Raw genomic sequence first — 19,326 nt, 5'->3', positions numbered from 1 at the left:
TAATAAATCATAAGGAATCTTATGATATATTTTGATACTTAACATTGAGATTAATATTTCCATAACATAAATACATTACAATTAATTATAATATATATATATATATATATATATATATATATATATATATATATATATAATCAACTTCTTATGAATAATATATTCACATCAAGATGTTATTAGTGTGACCTTTTAGGATCATATATTATTTAGCAATATTATTCTATAATGACTCTTGGGCATATAGATCTTTCAAGTGTGACTTCGATGCTTACTTCCTCCCAAAATTTCAGATCTTTGGTAACGAAACTTGAGAACGAGAAATCAAATTAGAGGGACTAAGATCTCGAGAGGAAGAGAGAGGTTTGAGATGAAATGTTGCAAGGAATGAAGAAGACCAAACGATCTATTTATATGACTGAAACTTGAAAAATGCACCACACTTTAGGAAGGGGCGTGCCATGCTCCTAATGAGGGCAGGGTTGTTATTGCTTGCATACAATGTCGATTGGGGAGTCAGGTGCATTAATTGCTCGTGTCATGAATTTTATAAAAATCCTCCAAACTTATAAAAATCATAACTTTCACATATAAACTCCGTTTTTGACATTCTTTACATTCACATGTTTGTATTCGTGTCTACTAAAACTTTCATGTTGACCATTTAAGCAAAAACGCAATATATTTTCACTTTTATTTTTAAAAAAAGATTTATACTTTTATATCTTAAAAAGTGAAACAAGATGTTACATTATTAGAATATGTAAATAAAGAAAACATATGTTATAAGCTAGATAATCAACATCCATTTCAAATAGGACCATTAAGTATGTAACCATTACTATAAGACTCTCATTCTACTGGTAATACATCAATATTTCCATGAAAGTACCAATCAAAACCTAGTTTTAGTAATATTAAGATATAAAACATCTTGTAGTATTAATGTTTGTCATCATACATAATCATGTAGTATTAAAGTTCTTCCTTCATACATGACTAACTTGCACGAACATTCACCTTCAAATTTTGATTTTTTCCTCATGTATATCCACGTTGTTTCTTGTGGGGTTCATTGAAAATGGAGAAATTATCAACTAACAGTTTGCTAAGCATGGCATGTACAAATGAGAATTTCTATGAATACTTAATATTAATTCACTATCTATGTCATTATAATGAGGTACCCAAAGTTCTCCCCGACAAGGGAAGATATAAGCCAAAGGCCCAAAGCACAAGTTTTCCTGAATTAGGAAACATGTTTCCAAAAAAAATGACTCTTCTTCTTAAAGAACCGATCCTAAATTACCATTTTTTATGTCAATAAACCAAGTAACTCTAGAATAAACCAAATAACTCATATTTTGATTTGACAACATTTAAAGTACTTTGAATACTAAGCTTTTGTATCTTTCTTATTAATAAAAATGATGTGACCGGTTCAAAGAATTGTCTTTTTTTTGTTTCTATTCGGATAGCCCACAAATATTCCGCTTGCAATTTAAGTTCATTGTCATTTCTAAGTGTCCCAAATTTTGATATTGATGCAAAATTTTCTTATTTTCATGATTTCCTATAACAAATCTCCCTATTCTAATAAAAAAATTAGTTTTTAATCTCATTTTGATATGTGTCATCATATTAAGCCTCAAAATTAATGTAGATTTTTTTTTATTTTTTATTTTTGCCATGTTTTACCTTATTATGTCTTATAATTAATGCATACCATTTGTCAACATATTGATTTTTCATTTCAAATTTCAAATTTTAAATTTCTCATTCTAATTACATTAAATTAACAACATTAGAATAAAAACTAAAACAAAATTAATACAAATTTTATATATTTATTTAAATCAATGATTATAATTTTATATAAGTAAAAAAACCTCTTAATTAATAATTTATTTATAATAAGTTATTAATAATTTTAAATTTTAACTAATAAAATTTAATTAATTTTATAACCGTGGTTTTCACGGGTTATAAACTAGTACAGAAATAAGGAAATCCAAAATGATCAATTTGATTAATGTGTTCGATTGATTAACAATTCATGATTCAAGCACTTCACTTATAACACTTAACATTGAAATAAGAAGCTTAACCCAAATTTTAACCAAAATTACTTTGAAAGATAATCCACTCCTCAAAAAAAAAAAAAGCATATGTGGGCCTTTTATTCTAACATAATTTCACAAGGTGTTTTGTTGTCAATAACATGTAACTCCATTTATTATATAATTGTCCATTACAAGGAATCTTAACTATTCCTTATAATATAGCGGTAATATCTTTAATATTGAATTAAATAAAAACAATTTCATTATAAATTATAATCATAACGTGAAATCGTGAATCACATGCATATATGTTGATTGTTGACTGTGGTCTTTCTCCACGTTACCTGACTGGATATGCGTCCACATACATTTAAATCTACACCACTCGCCACATCCAGGATTACCTAACTCTTTAATTACACCCGCCTCCTCTCTTTTCCCATTTTACCCTTCAACTTACGAGCTCATCATGTCCATTTTCGTAATTTCATTCTACCTCAATCATAAACCCAAACCCGCATATAAAACGAACTCGATGAACGTTTAATACCAGAGAGCGATTTCAGGATGTCGCCGGTCAACTCTGATAATGTAGTTCCACTTCTACCGGAGCATGAATCACCGGAAACATCCACAGAGGAGAAGCAACCGTCGGTTTCCGGAGCCGTGTTCAATGTTTCCACGAGCATAATAGGTGCCGGAATTATGTCGATTCCGGCGACTCTCAAGGTTTTAGGCGTATTTCCAGCGTTTGTGTTGATCGTGCTGATTGCGTGGCTGGTGGATGTTTCTGTGGAGTTCATGTTGAGGTTTAGTTATGCTGGGGGATGCACGACGTATGCAGGACTGATGAAGGAGTCGTTTGGAAAGATAGGATCTGTTGCTGTTCAGATTTGTGTGATGATTACGAATCTCGGTTGTTTGATCATCTATCTCATCATCATCGGTAAGCAACATTAACATATGCATTTGATTATCGATCAGATTCTAAATTATTACTTTGATTCAGTTAAATTGAAGCCATTGACTATATGATATCGTTAAATTTTGTAAATCAGAACAGTTCGTACTGGCAACATGTAAATTGTAATGATTAATGAATAATTCTTAGCTTCAAATCTGTATGAGGAAATCAAAAATCCTTCAATGGAAACTCGTTCGCTATGGCGTTTAGATATAACATTTGAATTTCTAAATGCTACGACTAAATTCATCATAAATAGTTCCTGATTTTGATACGATACTGTGCGATTTTGTATTATCAGGAGATGTTCTCTCAGGAGCGCAATCTGGAGACGAATCAGTTCATTTGGGAGTATTGCAAGAATGGTTCGGTATTCACTGGTGGAACACACGCAACGTCGCCATCCTCTTCATCGTCATCTTCGTTATGCTTCCATTAGTCTTATTCCGCCGTGTTGGTAAGTAATTTCTCACTTCTTCCACCACCATGATCGCAACCTTAACCTAATTACTCTTTTTCACAACAGAATTTCTATCGATGAGCTCAGCAGTAGCTGTTCTACTCGCAATAGTGTTCGTCGGAATCTGTTCAGCCATGGCGATCTCTGCAACTATCAAAGGAGAAACAAGGAACATCAGATTGTTACCTCAGTTAGATGATCAAGCCGCCTTCTTCAACCTCTTTACAGCCATCCCTGTCATCGTCACAGCTTTCACTTTCCATTTCAATGGTAAGAACTAATAACTAAAAACTAAAAACTAAAAACTAAAAACTAAAAAAACGTCATCATTCCAACAAAATGAAACTAAACGAAAGCTATTCCATGATCTATTCTGTTGTAGTACATGCGATTGGTGTAGAGCTAGGTAAACCCGAAGCAATGGCGTCTGCAGTTCGAATCTCTCTCATACTCTGTGCCCTAATTTACTTCTCAATTGGGCTATTTGGGTACATTCTGTTTGGGGATTCAATCGAGGCTGATATTCTTGTAAACTTTGATGAAGCAACTGGATCGATGATTGGATCTGTGTTGAATGATATAGTTCGATTAAGCTATGCATTCCACTTGATGCTGGTGTTCCCTTTGTTGAACTTTTCTTTGAGAACAAATATCGATGAGTTTCTTTTCCCTGATAAGTCTCTTCTTGCTAAAGACAACAAGAGATTTCTGTTCCTCACGTTTATTCTGCTAGCTGCAGCTTATCTCATCGCCATAGCCATTCCCAATATTTGGTATTTCTTTCAGTTCATGGGATCAACAGCTGCTGTTAGCATTGCCTTCATCTTCCCTGGTGCTCTTGCTCTCAGGTAAATACACCAATCAAAATTCATTTTTAGGATAATATACAATTTTTTTTTTGGAGTTAATTAGCTGATAAGTTTCGAAATATGACAGAGATGTACATGGTATATCTTCAAGAAAGGACAAGATAATTGGAGCAACTATGATAATTCTGGCTGTTATTACAAGCACAATTGCAATTTCTTCCAATCTCTACAGCTTAGGAAACTAAATATGATTTTGTGTAGTGGTTTCTTGTATGATAGTTTACTTTCTTCATTCTTTTTTCCGACGTGGAAATCAATATTCTAGTGTCATGTATTACAAAATATTAATTGAGTATTTTGAAAAAGGTGATATACGTTATAAATCCGATGCTTATGGACGGGCCCAAAAAGTATGATTTGGTCAATCATGTGTCGGTCCAACTGTACAATTGGATGAATAAGCACTGAAAATGCCACTTGGACAACAATTATTCAGAGTCCCATGAAAGATCTAAAAGTTGCATTTGGAATATACTAGTTTCTACCTTTACCTTTATCTTTATCTATGCGGGTGTTGCTAATAAAACACCCTTGTACACCTTATTATCACCTTTTAAAAAGTCAATCAATAATTAACTGTTTATAATCAGTTTTTCTGGAAAATAATGCAATTTCAACCAATAAAAATATTTAAAAAATTAATTAGGGTGTTCATATTGCAATATAGGGTGTCTTTTTAGTCAACCCCTATCTATGCATTAAGCTTATTATCTGTATGATCAACTACATATGATACTAACTTTTAGGTTGTATTAGGCGCACCACATCTAATTTATTTTTCGATTTTTTTTTTTAAGTTAATATATTTGGCAAACCAAAAAGTAGCTTATAAACAAGATTTTTAAAAAGCTGCTTAACTAATTATAAAAATTAGGCCCGACGATCGTGTCGTTTTCGGGTTGGTGTGTCGCGGATTGGCGGTAGGGATGTCAACGGGGGCAAACGGGAGCAGAAATAGGTGCCTCTGCCCCCACCCCCGAAATCAGCTGTTGCTCCCGCCCCCAGTTCCCCCGTTTACACAACCCCCAGTTACCTCCATCACCCCTGTCCCGCCCCCGTTCCCCCGACTTAAAATTGGATTATTTTTTTTTTTTTGCAAAAAAACTGTTTTGTTTTTGGCAAAAATACTATTTTTAATAAATTTAAAAGCTTAAAACCTAATCTTTTAGAAACTAAAAAAATTAAAAATCCAAGAATTCCAACAAGAATTGATCCAAAACTTCTATTACAGTTCCAAAAAGAGATGAAAATACAATTGACTTCTAGATTCTATTACAGTTCTAGATTCTATTACTATGAAATTGATAGCAGCAAGCAACAAATTAAGACTGAGAAATCTGTTCACATATTTTCACATATTGAGACTGTAAAATCTATTCACATATCACAGTGAACAATCTAAGATATAGAATACAACAGCAAACCATAAAATACACAACAACAAACATTGTTACACAGAAATTGGAGGTGAGAAACGAAAATCGTGAGCCAACAGTTGATTCAGTTGTAAACGACCGAATACCATAAATCAAATTTTCAAGCCTTAATTGTATCAGAGAAGGAAAGAAGGAAATTAAGGGTACATTACCACTTACCGGGATGTAAAGTCACAAGCTGAAGACTACTGATTATGATTCGTCGACGTGAAGGTTGAAGACCGGTGAAGGGTGTTGGTAGCGGTGACGGGAAACGTCAAATGCGGTCGCGTCTAGGGTGGAAGTTGGAGAATTTGCAGTCGAATACTTGGAGTTGGTCGTCTTCTCGTCAATCGCCACTCCCAGTCGGAAACTCGAAGCTAGTCGATCGTCATTTGGGAAGACGGAATAAAGCTAAAGCGGTAATTTGTGAATTGTGAAGCTGTAAAATTAAAATTAAATTCTCATAACCCATTTATATTTTACATTAAATAAATATATATTTTTTATATAAATATAAACGGGCCCCCGCAGGAGTACGAAATACTCACTCCCAACCCCGGTTTCGAAAATAAATGGGGGTTAGTCTTACCTCTGCTCCCGCGCCTGCTCACAAATTTTTTAAAAAATTAGTCTCGTATGGTATCGGGGTCCTACAGGAACGGGGTCCCGCGGGGGTTTTTGACATCCCTAGTTGGCGGGTTGGCGGGTCAAAATATATCAACCCAAACATGACCCATTTAAATATACAGGTTACGGGTTGGTGGGTTTGGAACATAAACCCATATATGATCCGCCAACCCATTTATTTATATGGGTTAACAGGTTGTCGGGTTCATGGGTCAGATTCCATAATTAAAATTGACAATTAAACATGAATAAATTCTTGATGATTGATGCAAACATATCCGAATTTTAGACACTTAAGTTTTAAACATCCAAATGAAAATTAAAAACATTTATAGGAACATGTTCAAACTAAACATTAAAACAAATATAGATAATTCAAGTGCTAAAGTAATAACCACAATTTTCATTTTTTTCTCCTAAAAAAACAAAGTCAATTCTCCAATACCATTTCGATACCTGATTTCGATCACAGAGTTACAGAGGGGAGAGTGAGACTGTGGGAGATCGGGAGACTACAAGTCTGGAAGAGGGAGATACGCTCATATACGATTTGATATTTAGATTAGAGTAAATTACACGAATGGTCCCTATGGTTTGGGGTAATTTGCGTGTTTGGTCTCTAACTTATTTTTTAACTCGGAAGGTCCCTATGGTTTGTTTTTGTTACGCGTTTGGTCCCTACTGTTTATTTTTGTTACGCGTTTGGTCCTTGTCTTATCTAAAAAGACTATTATTTAAAAGGGAAAAAATGATGGGTAGGTGAGGTAAGGTTAGGGGGTGGGATTAGGGGTGTGTTTATTTAAATAAATTAAAAAAATCAAGGACATAATAGTCTTTTTAGGTAAGATAGGGACCAAGCGCGTAACAAAAACAAACTGTAGGGACCTTCCGAGTTAAAAAAATAAGTTAGGGACCAAACGCGCAAATTACCCTAAACCATAGGGACCATTCATGTAATTTACTCTTTAAATTATTATTTAGGACAAATGTGCAAAATGGTTACAGACTTAGCCTTACAGGTTACGACTTACGTTCTTAGGCCATCCACTACGAGTCAAAATATCAAAATAGTCAAATAGTCTATGAATCAATGGTATATATATATATATATATATATATATATATATATATATATACTAGGTTATAACCCGTGGGCAGCACGGGTTAGAAATTAAAATATACTTTTTAATTAAATTATAAGTCATTTATTTGAAAATTATATTGATAATAGATAATAAAATCTTTAATAATTAAAGTGTATATGTTTTGCAGTAATATGATAATGACATAACTACTAGTTGAAATTAGGGGCCTTTTGTTATTTAAAATGCAGGTATTTTGTATTTGTGTATATGAAAAAAATTTATAAATTTATAAAATGAAATATAATAATAAGTAAACCAAATATAGAAATTCATATAAAAAAATTTGTAGAAAGTTTTTACAAATTTCTAAAAACTTCTTTATACACAACATTTGATGTTTTATCTGTTAGTCTACCGTGTTTATCTAAAATCAACAATCTTAATCCTTGTCTACTTTGAACTCTGGATAAAGCAACGTACAATTGACCATGTGTAAAAACAGGATCCTTTAGAAACAAACCAACTTTCGATAAAGACTGTCCTTGGCTCTTATTAATTGTCATTGCAAAAGACACAACTAATGGAAATTGTCTTCTTTGGAATTTGAAAGGGATCTTGTCTTCAGAAGGAGTTAAAGACATTCTTGGAATAAAAGTCCGGTTTCCAATATTACTTCCAGTTAAGATAATTGCCTCGATAACACGTTTGCCCAAAGATATAACCTGTAGTCTAGTCCCATTACATAAGCCGTTTTTCTGATCAATGTTTCTCAATAACATAACTGGAACACCGATTTTTAAAATAAGCTTATGGTTTGGTAGACCTGAGACTTTAAGACCATTTAAAACATCAGGTGAGTATAAATTTGTATCAAACTTATCATGAAGAAACTCGGATTGGCATAGGCTATCGGAACTTAAGTATTCAGTTGGTTCTCCTGGAAACATTGACAACAAACGATCGTTTATTTCTTGGACAACTTCATTCTTGGGAGCAATTATTGCTCTTTCTTGAAAATAATCAGGAATGTTGAAGTTTTCCAGTATAGAAGGATATACAAAACTAATTAATGAACCTATAGGATCATGTGGATTAGTAATGAGAATATCTTGTGGAATATCAACAATTGCTTCACCGTCATTCGGACCACCAAGATTACCTTCTCCTATGTCTAAAAGCCAAGTTGCAAAATCCCTTATTTCTTTAATAGAAGATGGATCGCTTCCAACTGTTAACCTCATGTTTTTGGTTAGTTTATGAACTTTGCATTGTTGCCATAAATAAGAAGAACTTAAAGAAGCATTAACAATGTTTTGTCTACTGCCACCTGGAACAACAGGTAGAATTTGTCTGAAATCACCTCCAAAGACAATCACTTTCCCTCCAAATGGGATATTTGAATTCCTAGGATTGACACACTTTAATATATCCCTAAGAGTTCGATCTAAAGCTTCGAATGCATGTTTGTGAACCATGGGTGCTTCATCCCAAATGATCAATGAGGTTTTTCGCACTAAACTGGCAAGATCACTCTTTGGATTTATTCTACAAAAAGAATCTTCGGTAAGATTTGGGAATTATAAACCGAGAGTGTGCTGTCCTGCCTCCAGTCAATAATAATGAAGCTATCCCACTTGAAGCAACATTTAAAACAATCTCACCTTGACCTCTAATTGCTGCAGAAATTGTTTTCCAAAGAAATGTCTTACCAGTTCCACCATAACCATAAACAAAGAATACACCTCCCCTATTATGTTTAACTGCATCCATGATATCAAGAAAAATGTCTCGTTGCTCGTTTGTTAATGAAACAAACAACCCATCAAACTCGTTCTTTAAATTTGGTATGTCATAATCTAGCTCCTCAGTAATAAGACGATTGTTTGAAGATGAAACAGAATCAGCATCTGGGTAAGGCATCTTTCCATAGTGTTTGAGACTGGAATTGTTACGGAGTAAAATTTGTTCTATCTCAAACAAAGTCAAGTTTTTAAGTTGATCTTCGTTTAGTGATAAACCTATACGGAAAATAATTTATTAATTAGAACGTATAAAAAAATAAGTTATTCTGATGTAAAATATAATTGGATTTATACTGAAATTGTATGTGATAATCTTTTAACAATAATGAGATAAAGTTATATTACCTGGAGACTTTAATCTCTGTTGTTGATTGTAAAGAATTCCATCTGATAGGTATTCCCAAGTGTTTTGCCAAACTATCTCTGGTTTACACAAATTGTTGGATAATAGCATCGTAGCAAATAAGAACCGTAGATAAAAACCAGATCCAGAAAGACTTGCTTCCTTAATTGCATCAATGAATTCTTTGTCATCATCTAAAAGGCCAAGAGTATAACATGCATCTTTAAAAGAAGAACATAGTTCACCATTGACTGTGAGAATTTCTTCAAATGATTTAGGACCTTTCACTTTATTTAAAAGAATTCTTAAGAAATATGCTTCTCCGAGTTTAGGTGAAACAGAGTGAATTCTACCAACTGCATATCCAACTTTCCTTGGCTTCCAAATAAGATCTTTACGATGCCAAACAAACTTTGTAGGAAATTCAACATATGTCAGTTTTCGTGCTTCTTTACTGATTTCATTACACTTCATCCAAGATGTGAACATTGAAGAAGCAACAGAAGTTCGGTCAAGAACATCTTCAATGTCATCGTCTGCCTCATATACAACTTGTTGTTGATTGGGAAGATGAAAAGATAGTCTAATCACAGCAGGATATCTATAATGAACATCGTATTTAAAAATCCGCCATGATGCTTCACATGCAGAAATATATCTACAATCATAGTATTCTTTAATTTCATCCACTGCATCATTGTTATCGGAATCATTATTGCTTGGCACCATAGATACAGTAGCTCTATCAGGACCCTTGTTTATATATTTAAACAAATACTTTATGGAAGATCCCTGATTGCACCATTCAACATTAATGTGTGCTTGATATCTTTTCAACAGATATTTGTTGTATGGAACAACATTTCTGTTATCTAACTGAACACCAGTTTTTTCTACAAAATGCCCATCATTTCTTCTCCGGTATAAGGGAAAACCATTTGAATCAATTGAAGTATGATCACAAAATTGCTTTGGAAAGTTTTTAGAACACTTTCCGTCGACCATGCATGGGCAATTCAAATTTTCAGCTCCACATGGACCATGAATCATGAACTCCTTGACAAGTGAATACAATTCTGGATCATTATCGATATTTGGAATCTCAGCAGAAATAATGGGATCGATATCTTCAACTGTTGGAAGCTTGCATTTAGCATGCATAAAGAGACATATATGACTATGCGGTAAACCTCTTTTTTGAAATTCAATTGTATAGACCACTGCATGCAAAATATACAAATAAGATATAAGTTTGCAACTAAAATTTGTATATATATATATATATATATATATATATATATATATATATATATATACAAGTTTAACTATAAATTGTAATACCTGCTTGAACCTTGCCGAAAATTTCATTTTCCCTTAAATCTTTAATGAATGCATCCAACTTGATCTTAAATAATCTACATAATATATCTGGTCTATCTTCTGGATGAAGTGGAGTGTCCTTAAGGAACCTTTGAAGTTCCGGCCATTTTGGATTACAAGTAAATGTTATGAAAAAATCAGGATATCCAAACCATTTACAGAGCGACATGGCATCCAAATAGTTTTGCATCATATAGCGTGCACCACCGGTAAATGAAGAAGGTAAGATCACACGTTTTCCGACGTTGGAAATATCTGTACTTCCAAGTGCTTGTTGATTACGCAAATTCTCATAAGACTCACATCTAAGAATTTTTTGTTGGGTACGTATGAAAAATAGCCTCTCACTTTCAATCATGGTATATCCATCAACCAAAAATTGTTGGAACAACCTTTTTGCATTAAGAATCAGTGAGAACGATTGATCCCTGTCTTGAATTCTATAAGCAAAAAATTCTCTCATTGTACAGGTTGGGCGCTTGCTATTACTTGAAGATGTAATACCTCTATGAAGGATATCAACTCTGTAACCATCATCGCCATATGGAAATAGTAATGGATACTGAAGAGCAAGGTAAGAAGGATGTAATTCATTGATACGCTGTAAAAATCCTGATGAATTTTGAACAACGATATCTCTTTTTTCAATTGAATCACAAAAATCACCGACAACTAAAGCTGCAACCTCAGAAGAAGTTGGTAAGTTATAGGTTCTTCCATCTTGTTCTCTTTTTCCAATTAATCTTAACTTCAAATTAGCACAAGGATTTTCATGAAGAGTGTCTCTTACCATCCTATAAGACTTGACCAACGCATTGTTCGAATCTAACATAACCTTCAAAAATTCTATAATTTGGAGATCATATGATGTTGAAGTTAACGTAGAATCGCTCGTCGAACCACTGAAAATATTATGGACAATTATTTATTATTAGTAAAAAAAATAATGAATTGAAATGAGTTATTAAAAGATAATTGCAAAAATATACCCAAAAGTTGTCGATCTATTTGAAATCTCGTTCTTCGTATCGTATATGTATAACTGACAGAATTTTGGTCTTGAACCAAGTGTAGGTAAAAGACTTCCTATACTATAATAATTTTGACCACTAAGTTTGAATATGTAAGGTGCGTTGCCTCTGTTGATGGATGAATCAACTTTGCCTCCCATTGATGTAAACGAAAACATTGAATTGTAACGTCGAATGTTCTTCATGAAGTGTTTGCTTTTTGAATCTACCGATCTATACAGATTTCGGTAGGATGACGGTGCTTCCTTTAAGGGTGGTAGCTCAACTTTGCCGTAACCACAACATAGGGAATAAGACGTATTATTTTTTTTTTGCCCTCTAATCGATTCATCTTTCCATAATTTTGCATGACAAATCTGACATATAATAATCTGATCTCCATGACCAAAGTAATCTATTGTATGCAAAAAATATAAAAATTAATAAATAAAATAGAAAAAAAATTAGAAAAAAATTTAATAAAATTTAAAATTTCGAATTATGATCACCTTTGGATATACCGTGAAAAATATCTTCAATAATATGATCATCTATTTTTTCTTCATCTAATGTCAAGTCAAACATAGGTATAGCGGATATAGATGAAGTCTTTCTTTTTAAATGATGTTTTCCTCTTGGTAACTTGATTGATGAAGAATTCTGGATTATTGTCGAACGATTGCTAGATGTTGTGGCATTACCAAACACTAAATTATTTTTGTTAATAGAGAGCGGTGTTTGAAAGTTATTATTGAATATATAACTGCCTGAAAAAAATACAAATCACAACGTTAGCAATATGTATGACTTATATAAAAAGTGAAGCATATATTTTTAATTTGGTGTATTTAGAAATACGTACCATTTGAAATGTTAGAAAATGGTGTTCTAACATTTATATTTGAAATGTTAGTGGATACAGTGGCAGTACTAAACAAAGAATTATCTTTGTTAGTAGATAGTGGTGTTCGAAATTTATTATTGAAAATATAATTGCCTGACAAAATTAAAATACAAATTAGAAAGTTAGGAATTGAAATGAGTTATATAAATGTGAATAATATATTTTTATATTTGTGTATATAGAAATACATACCGTTTGAATTTGTTGAAGGATGATCAATAATTGTATGTTGATATACAAATGATTTGACTGGATTTATATTTTCCTTGTCTAAGGTAACACCTGTATAATTATCTGTAGATATTAATCTTTGACGACGATTGTCTGTTATATAATAAGAAAACATAGTTAGTCATAAAAGAAATAATATTAATTATTAAAAAAGAATAAGTTAAAGAGTCATAAAATTTTTATATTAAAAATAAATTTAAGTCAAAACGAATGTACTTACCGTTATTCAAAGATGAATTTTGAGGGGTTGATGATGTATGTAATATTTTGGATTTTTTATTATCCAAATATAATTTTCTAATTTTTCTCCTCTCTTTAACGTTTGTAGATTCTGTAGTGTTCTTTGAACCTGTAAAATAGTATAAAACAATTTATTTGAACCAGTAAAGTTAAATATATTTTTATTTAAAGTTAAATGTATTTTTAAAATATTAATAAATAACATATTCAAAATAAATTAATAAAACTTATAATTAGTGAAAAATAAAGTAAGAAAAATACCGTATTAGGTACAATGAATAACATGTGCAATAGGTGTACGATGAGACAATGATATGGTATATTGTTTTTTGGATTTTCTGTTATCCAAATATAACTTTCTGCGTTTTCTTCTCTCTCTAGCGTCCGTTGCATTCATGTCCTTGTTTGGTGTGTAATGAAAATAATAGAATATAGTTAAAAATAAAATTAATAATTTAAAAATAATTGTTACAGAAATACAGTTAGAGACTATTGGTAGCTCATGTAATATGTATAAAATTGAGTAATAATGAAAAGGTAAATAATTTGGGGCCGGAACAGGTTAAAGGATATTCATAGGATAATGATAATAACAGTTTGAAATTAGGTACCCGTTTACTGAATGTTAATTCTGGCAAAAAATGATTATTCCGGACCAAATGGTCATTTTGCCCAAAAGAAGTATAATTAAAAAAAACCAAAATAAATGGTTACATTTTTAAATCGTAATAAGTATTAAACATCTAAATGTAATTAAATAATCAATATCGAAATGCATGAATACTTTATACAAATCGTTAAATATTAGGTTTATAAAAATCAATTTACTTTGCATATCACAGTTAATATGTATGTATTATTCAAAATTTAGATTTAAATTATTTCCCTTTCAAAACCAATAAAATAAATGGATTTATCATTTAAGTTTACTTTAATTAATTTAATCACTAAAAGAATGTGTATCCCGATGTTTTAATCACTTACTATAACAACTTCATATATGTCTTTTTGGGAACACGATGTAAAAGAGAAAACTGAGAACGGAACATACCTGCGAAAACGATGGAGGCCCTTGTGCAGAATCAAACGGGAAATCCTGGAAAGAGGATCAAGTTGTTGCTGTTACAGAACGAAAGCCGGTAAGTTTGGTCTAATATTGAACCGGTGATAGGCTTCTCAATAGGCGTATTGAACGGGTAAAAATTAGGGCTTTTTTTATGAAGATGAAATCTGCTCGAAGACAATAGGATAAATTTCTGCTTATTTAATCCAGAGGTAATAAGATCTCTTTATGTATGTGAAAAAATTTAAAATTCCGAATATATCTCTGAAAAATTTAAGATCCCGCTAATGTAATTCGAATTTCGTATTTCATAAAGAGGAGGATATGTTACATATTTTTGATTAATTAATAATTATTATTATTAAATTTGAAATTCTTTGTTTTAAAAAAAAACAGATGTTGGTGGAAGATAGTAGAGGCGACGTTACCTAAAGTTCAGAAATTAAGTAACATGATTCTCAAAAAAGAGCAGGAGGTTGATACTGCACCAACTAATAACAAACCAGGACTTTCTGTTGCGATTCAGATAAGTCGTGAAGACGGTTTTAATGAAAAAAATGGAGGAGTGTCTACAGATGACACCATTGGAACCCAATCTTGATAAAACTCTGTAAGTGCTTGTAAATATAACAGATGCTGAGACTCTATAAAGTTTCAACAATGAAAACAATGATTCTATCTCATCTTCTAATCAGGTAATCTTCACAATTCTTTGTTGTAATATGGCAACTTCCACAATTAGTATCAAGAAATCTGATGTGAGTTTTTTTTATTAAATACCCAAATCATGTTACAGGATGAAGATGCTCCAACTCCAACATCCTTTACTCACAGAAGTTTTCTTCCATTCTTGATGACTGTTTTATGGGATGATTCTTGTAATATTTTACTTAAGTTAGATTCATTTCTTACAAAATATTTACAATCCATGTTGCTAATTTAGGTCAACTTACTTAAGTTAGTTTCCTTATTCTTCCACCACCATCGATATTGTTGGTTTACAATTTTTGTTATCATAAATACAGTTCACTATTGAGTTTTATTGTGAAAAAAAAATAGTTTGTAACCTAATTATGTCATTAACCCTTGAAATATTTACCCGATTTCACTTATTCTACGAATTTGCACAAAAATCGACACTCTAATGCATACTATTCTTAGTAGTGAACGAATGCTTGATTGTCTGAAATTGATTGCGTCTTCTATCTATGCATTGCTAAATTATAATTTTAATTTTTATATGTTGTGCGAGTTGTAAAAGATATATAATCGTTTTTAACCATAAGAGCATCTTACTTTCATTTTTATAATAATCATTGTCCATTTTATTGTGATTAAAAGTTATCAATCCATATTCCACTTTATGGGCATAATTATCATTTAATCGTCCTCTTATTAGTCCAGAAGCATATAAGTACTTTAAATATAATCATATTTTAACATATCAGGGGCATAAAGGTAAACTTGCTAAAATTGCATAATGTTTATTTTATTAAATGTGTTTCCACATATGATTATATTTAAAGATGTTTCTATAATGACTGCAAATATAACCATATGTTAACACATCTGTGCTTTCCATTTTATTATTAAATGTATTCTCCAAGTAAATCCCTCTGTTATGTATATGCCCTTTTTTTAAATATATTTCCACATATGATTATATTTAAACATGTGTATGAGAATGACTATAAATATAGTTTTATGTTAACATATTTGTGCTTCCCTTTTATTATTAAATGTTTATTTTATTAAATGTATATTATGTATATGTATTTTGTCATATACACCATTCTTTGAAAGATGTGTACTAGAATGATTGTTTTGCCCCTGCTAAAAAAATTGGACAAATTTGCTTTAATAAGACACAAAACTTAATTAATCTCTGTTGTGTGCAAAGAGTGTTGACCTTTTAAGGACATTGCTATAAATAGCAACACTTTATTTAAATATACTATCATGCTTTCATTTTTCCCATATATACAATATTAAAAATTATGTTGTATTTTTTTTAAATCATTTTTTTAACAATACCCCCACCCATGCGCCATAACCTTATCTGAGTAGGTGGGTAGATGAAATACAGGGACTTTTTATCACAGATGGTTGTTATGTTGTTAAGAAATAGCAACGTACTTTCAATATTAAAGTTTTAAAATAAACAGAAATGGAGAATGCACGGGAAATTTACGTATATTGATATATTTTTTTATTTTATCCTATTTTTCATATTATTTAAGAACAACAAACATTAACCAAACTTTTAAACTATATAGACACTAAAAAAGGGGGAATTTTGTCAAAATGACAAACATGAAAAAAAAATATATATATATTTTGTTTTAATTGTTTCCTATTAGTGTATTGCTATTTTTATGTTTAAGTTTACAAATTAAGAAGAAAAAAAAAAGTAAAACTGACCAAATTGGACAAAAATGTCTTTTGGGTCAAAATTCAACTTAACGGTTTAGTACGTATGATGCTAAAATGGGACTTATTTAAGAAAATCAAACTTTATGCTTGTCACCTTATTTTGTGATTATGGGTGATCGAAAGTAGAATACTGAATAACTTAATTTTATATAATTGTCTAAAAGTAAACCATTCTATTTAAAAAGTGTTGCTCTTGGTAGTGATCTGATCCGGTCCAAATGGTGTCATTTTTTTTTAACACGGGGTTAATGAGGATTTATTATACAACATGTATTTTGTATAATGTCATTACTAATTTTTAGTAATTTAGGTTCAATTACATTTTTACTCAATAAAGTCTTTGCTTATACGTAAAAGTATTACTTTAATAATTTCTTAATGTTCAAAATTTCATAATGATTTCTATTTTTTTATTATTATTATATTTGTAGATCGTTTCATTCAAAGATATCAACTTTGTTTATGACACATTTTGAATTTTGAGATTGTTAATGACTAAAAAGTCCCTGGAATGGGTATGCCTCTCTCTTTCATTCCTGCGAAGTATTGTCTTGATAAAATAATATTGATAATACATCTGATAATTCATGTTATTAAAATGGACTCATATTTATTATTGCAGCTGAATTAAAAAAGAAAAGCAACAAACCAAAGAGACCAACAATCAAGTCACTATTCGGTATGCTTCTTTATTTTTTTTTCTTTTTGGGTAATGCAACAAAAAAATGATTTTGTTAACTTGGTATCCTTCATTTTTACAGAGGAAGGGCCAGAAACAGAGGCAGTTACAACATCTTATGGTGACATTACTTCTTCTTATCACTAAAATTGGTGATGAATATATGGAGTGGGAGAATCTTTACACCATGGATAAAAGACATAATCAAATTATAAATGATCATATACATGTATGTTTATTTATTTTATATTAATTCTCGTTACGTATGAATCCAAGATTTATGTTATCAATAACTATCCGTTTTAGGGATAATATTATTAATGTAAGATGAAACAACCATTTTAAAAATAATAAGAATTCAAAGGAAACAAATGTTTGAACAATGAAAAACCACAATGTGAAAAAAACAGAATGAGAAAATTAAAAGAAGCAACCGTTAATGTAAATGCAAAATAAGTAAACCAATTCAATTCTCCACCCAAAGATAAATCAATCATTTTTCTCCGACTTTACCTTCAACAACTCTTTTGTTGGACCATCTGGAGATATTTTTGTAGTTTTTGTTGACGATAAGTGATCATTAGACTCCAGATCAAAAACTTCTTTCAGATTTCTCTTTAAGATTGGTGTTGTCGTTAAAGTCTTCATCGGGCTTGTTGTTTCGTTTTTGTCAAGAGTGGAAGGAGTAATGTTATCATCCGTTCCAGAAATTGAATCCTAATAAAAATTAATCATATCATATAATATAATAGTTGTAAAATAGGAATAGTTTATCAGGGAATCTGTGAAAATGTTAATGTGTAATTAACCTTTGCATTTTTGATATCTTGAGATTGCAAATCGGCTGAACCAAAATCTAACGATTGTTCGTTAGAAGGCTGTATGTTACATAAAAGTGTCAATAAAATAATGTACTAAAATGTAAAACAATATATAAAAAAAACAATCAAAAATTAGTAATTTAATAACCTGTGAATCGTTCAACTTTGTTTGAAGTTGTTCTATTATACTCGCATCCTCACTGATTCTAGCAATACCATACTGGTTGTTTTTTTTGGACACATTGAAATTTGTAACAGAAACTTTAAAGGCCAATTTCAAACCTTTCAATGCATTTATCTCATCCGGATAGAAATCAAGACTGTCTCCACGCTGCAATTAATAATAATAATAATAAATTGTTTAAAGTGATTGTATATAAGAATATTATTTTGAGTATGATTAAAAAAAGGCGTGTAACCTCGATAGTTTTTTTAACCAACTCTTTTGCTGATTGCTTCAACAAATATTTTCCATCTCTCTCAAACATAGTTAGGGTTAGAGTTCCAGTATTATCTTGCACGCGTATAGGAATCATGAACCTATCAAAAGAAAAATTCAAAATGTGTCATAAATTTATGTTAAACATGGATTATTACATAGTTAATTATTAAAGAATTGTAAAGTAATTATAAAAGAATTGTAAAGTAACAACCGGAAGTGGTATCTTTTGTATAATCTCCATTATGACATACATAAGATGTGGCTTGTTGATCATCACTTCCATCAGATGGAACTGCTTTCACAAAACAGTTGGTACATGCTTTATAATACCAAGTTTTATTCTGTAAAATTCCCTTTATAGTGCCCACTATAACGAAACTACATTTCTACAAATGAAAGGTGTGTACTTTTAACATGCATACATAACACAAACATAAAAAAAGCACAAACTCACAATAAAGATGGTTAAAAACAACAATTTAGATTGAAAGA

The 19,326-nt window shown here is 31.1% G+C and overlaps 3 protein-coding genes and 1 long non-coding RNA gene across 8 annotated transcripts; 2 read left to right on the top strand and 2 right to left on the bottom strand.

Moving 5' to 3' along the window:
* The first annotated feature begins 2,589 nt into the window (after positions 1 to 2,589).
* On the top strand, positions 2,590 to 4,679 carry LOC145017140 (amino acid transporter AVT6C-like). Its single transcript, XM_078975214.1, has 5 exons — positions 2,590 to 3,009; positions 3,329 to 3,484; positions 3,554 to 3,757; positions 3,870 to 4,335; positions 4,424 to 4,679. Exons 1-5 carry the CDS (start codon positions 2,631 to 2,633, stop codon positions 4,539 to 4,541), a joined length of 1,323 nt encoding a protein of 440 aa, XP_078831340.1. The 5' UTR covers positions 2,590 to 2,630; the 3' UTR covers positions 4,542 to 4,679.
* A 3,163-nt stretch (positions 4,680 to 7,842) lies between these two features.
* LOC145016424 (uncharacterized) lies at positions 7,843 to 8,961 on the bottom strand. Its single transcript, XM_078974743.1, has one exon. It carries the CDS (start codon positions 8,959 to 8,961, stop codon positions 7,843 to 7,845), a length of 1,119 nt encoding a protein of 372 aa, XP_078830869.1.
* Positions 8,962 to 9,031: 70 nt separating this feature from the next.
* Positions 9,032 to 13,793, bottom strand: LOC145016423 (uncharacterized). The gene is made up of 9 exons (XM_078974742.1): positions 13,670 to 13,793; positions 13,377 to 13,505; positions 13,118 to 13,249; positions 12,884 to 13,018; positions 12,543 to 12,788; positions 12,001 to 12,436; positions 10,973 to 11,913; positions 9,634 to 10,851; positions 9,032 to 9,504 (listed from the first exon to the last, which is right to left on the bottom strand). Exons 1-9 carry the CDS (start codon positions 13,791 to 13,793, stop codon positions 9,032 to 9,034), a joined length of 3,834 nt encoding a protein of 1,277 aa, XP_078830868.1.
* A 588-nt stretch (positions 13,794 to 14,381) lies between these two features.
* Positions 14,382 to 17,845, top strand: LOC145013974 (uncharacterized). Of its 5 annotated transcripts, XR_013665353.1 has the most exons (6): positions 14,382 to 14,535; positions 14,856 to 15,154; positions 15,256 to 15,337; positions 17,324 to 17,407; positions 17,515 to 17,571; positions 17,654 to 17,845. It is a non-coding gene; the product is annotated as an uncharacterized LOC145013974 (long non-coding RNA). The 5 variants fall into 5 exon arrangements; XR_013665354.1 differs by lacking the exon at positions 17,324 to 17,407 and having other exon boundaries at positions 17,654 to 17,838; XR_013665352.1 differs by lacking the exons at positions 17,324 to 17,407; positions 17,515 to 17,571; positions 17,654 to 17,845 and having other exon boundaries at positions 15,256 to 15,501.
* Positions 17,846 to 19,326: the final 1,481 nt, after the last annotated feature.

The sequence above is a fragment of the Lactuca saligna genome, chromosome 9 (genome assembly GCF_052625555.1).
Source record: "Lactuca saligna cultivar CGN05327 chromosome 9, ASM5262555v1, whole genome shotgun sequence".
NCBI lineage: Eukaryota > Viridiplantae > Streptophyta > Magnoliopsida > Asterales > Asteraceae > Lactuca > Lactuca saligna.
The sequence above is the reverse complement of the archived record's forward strand: the minus strand, read 5'-3'. Positions and strand labels throughout refer to the sequence as shown.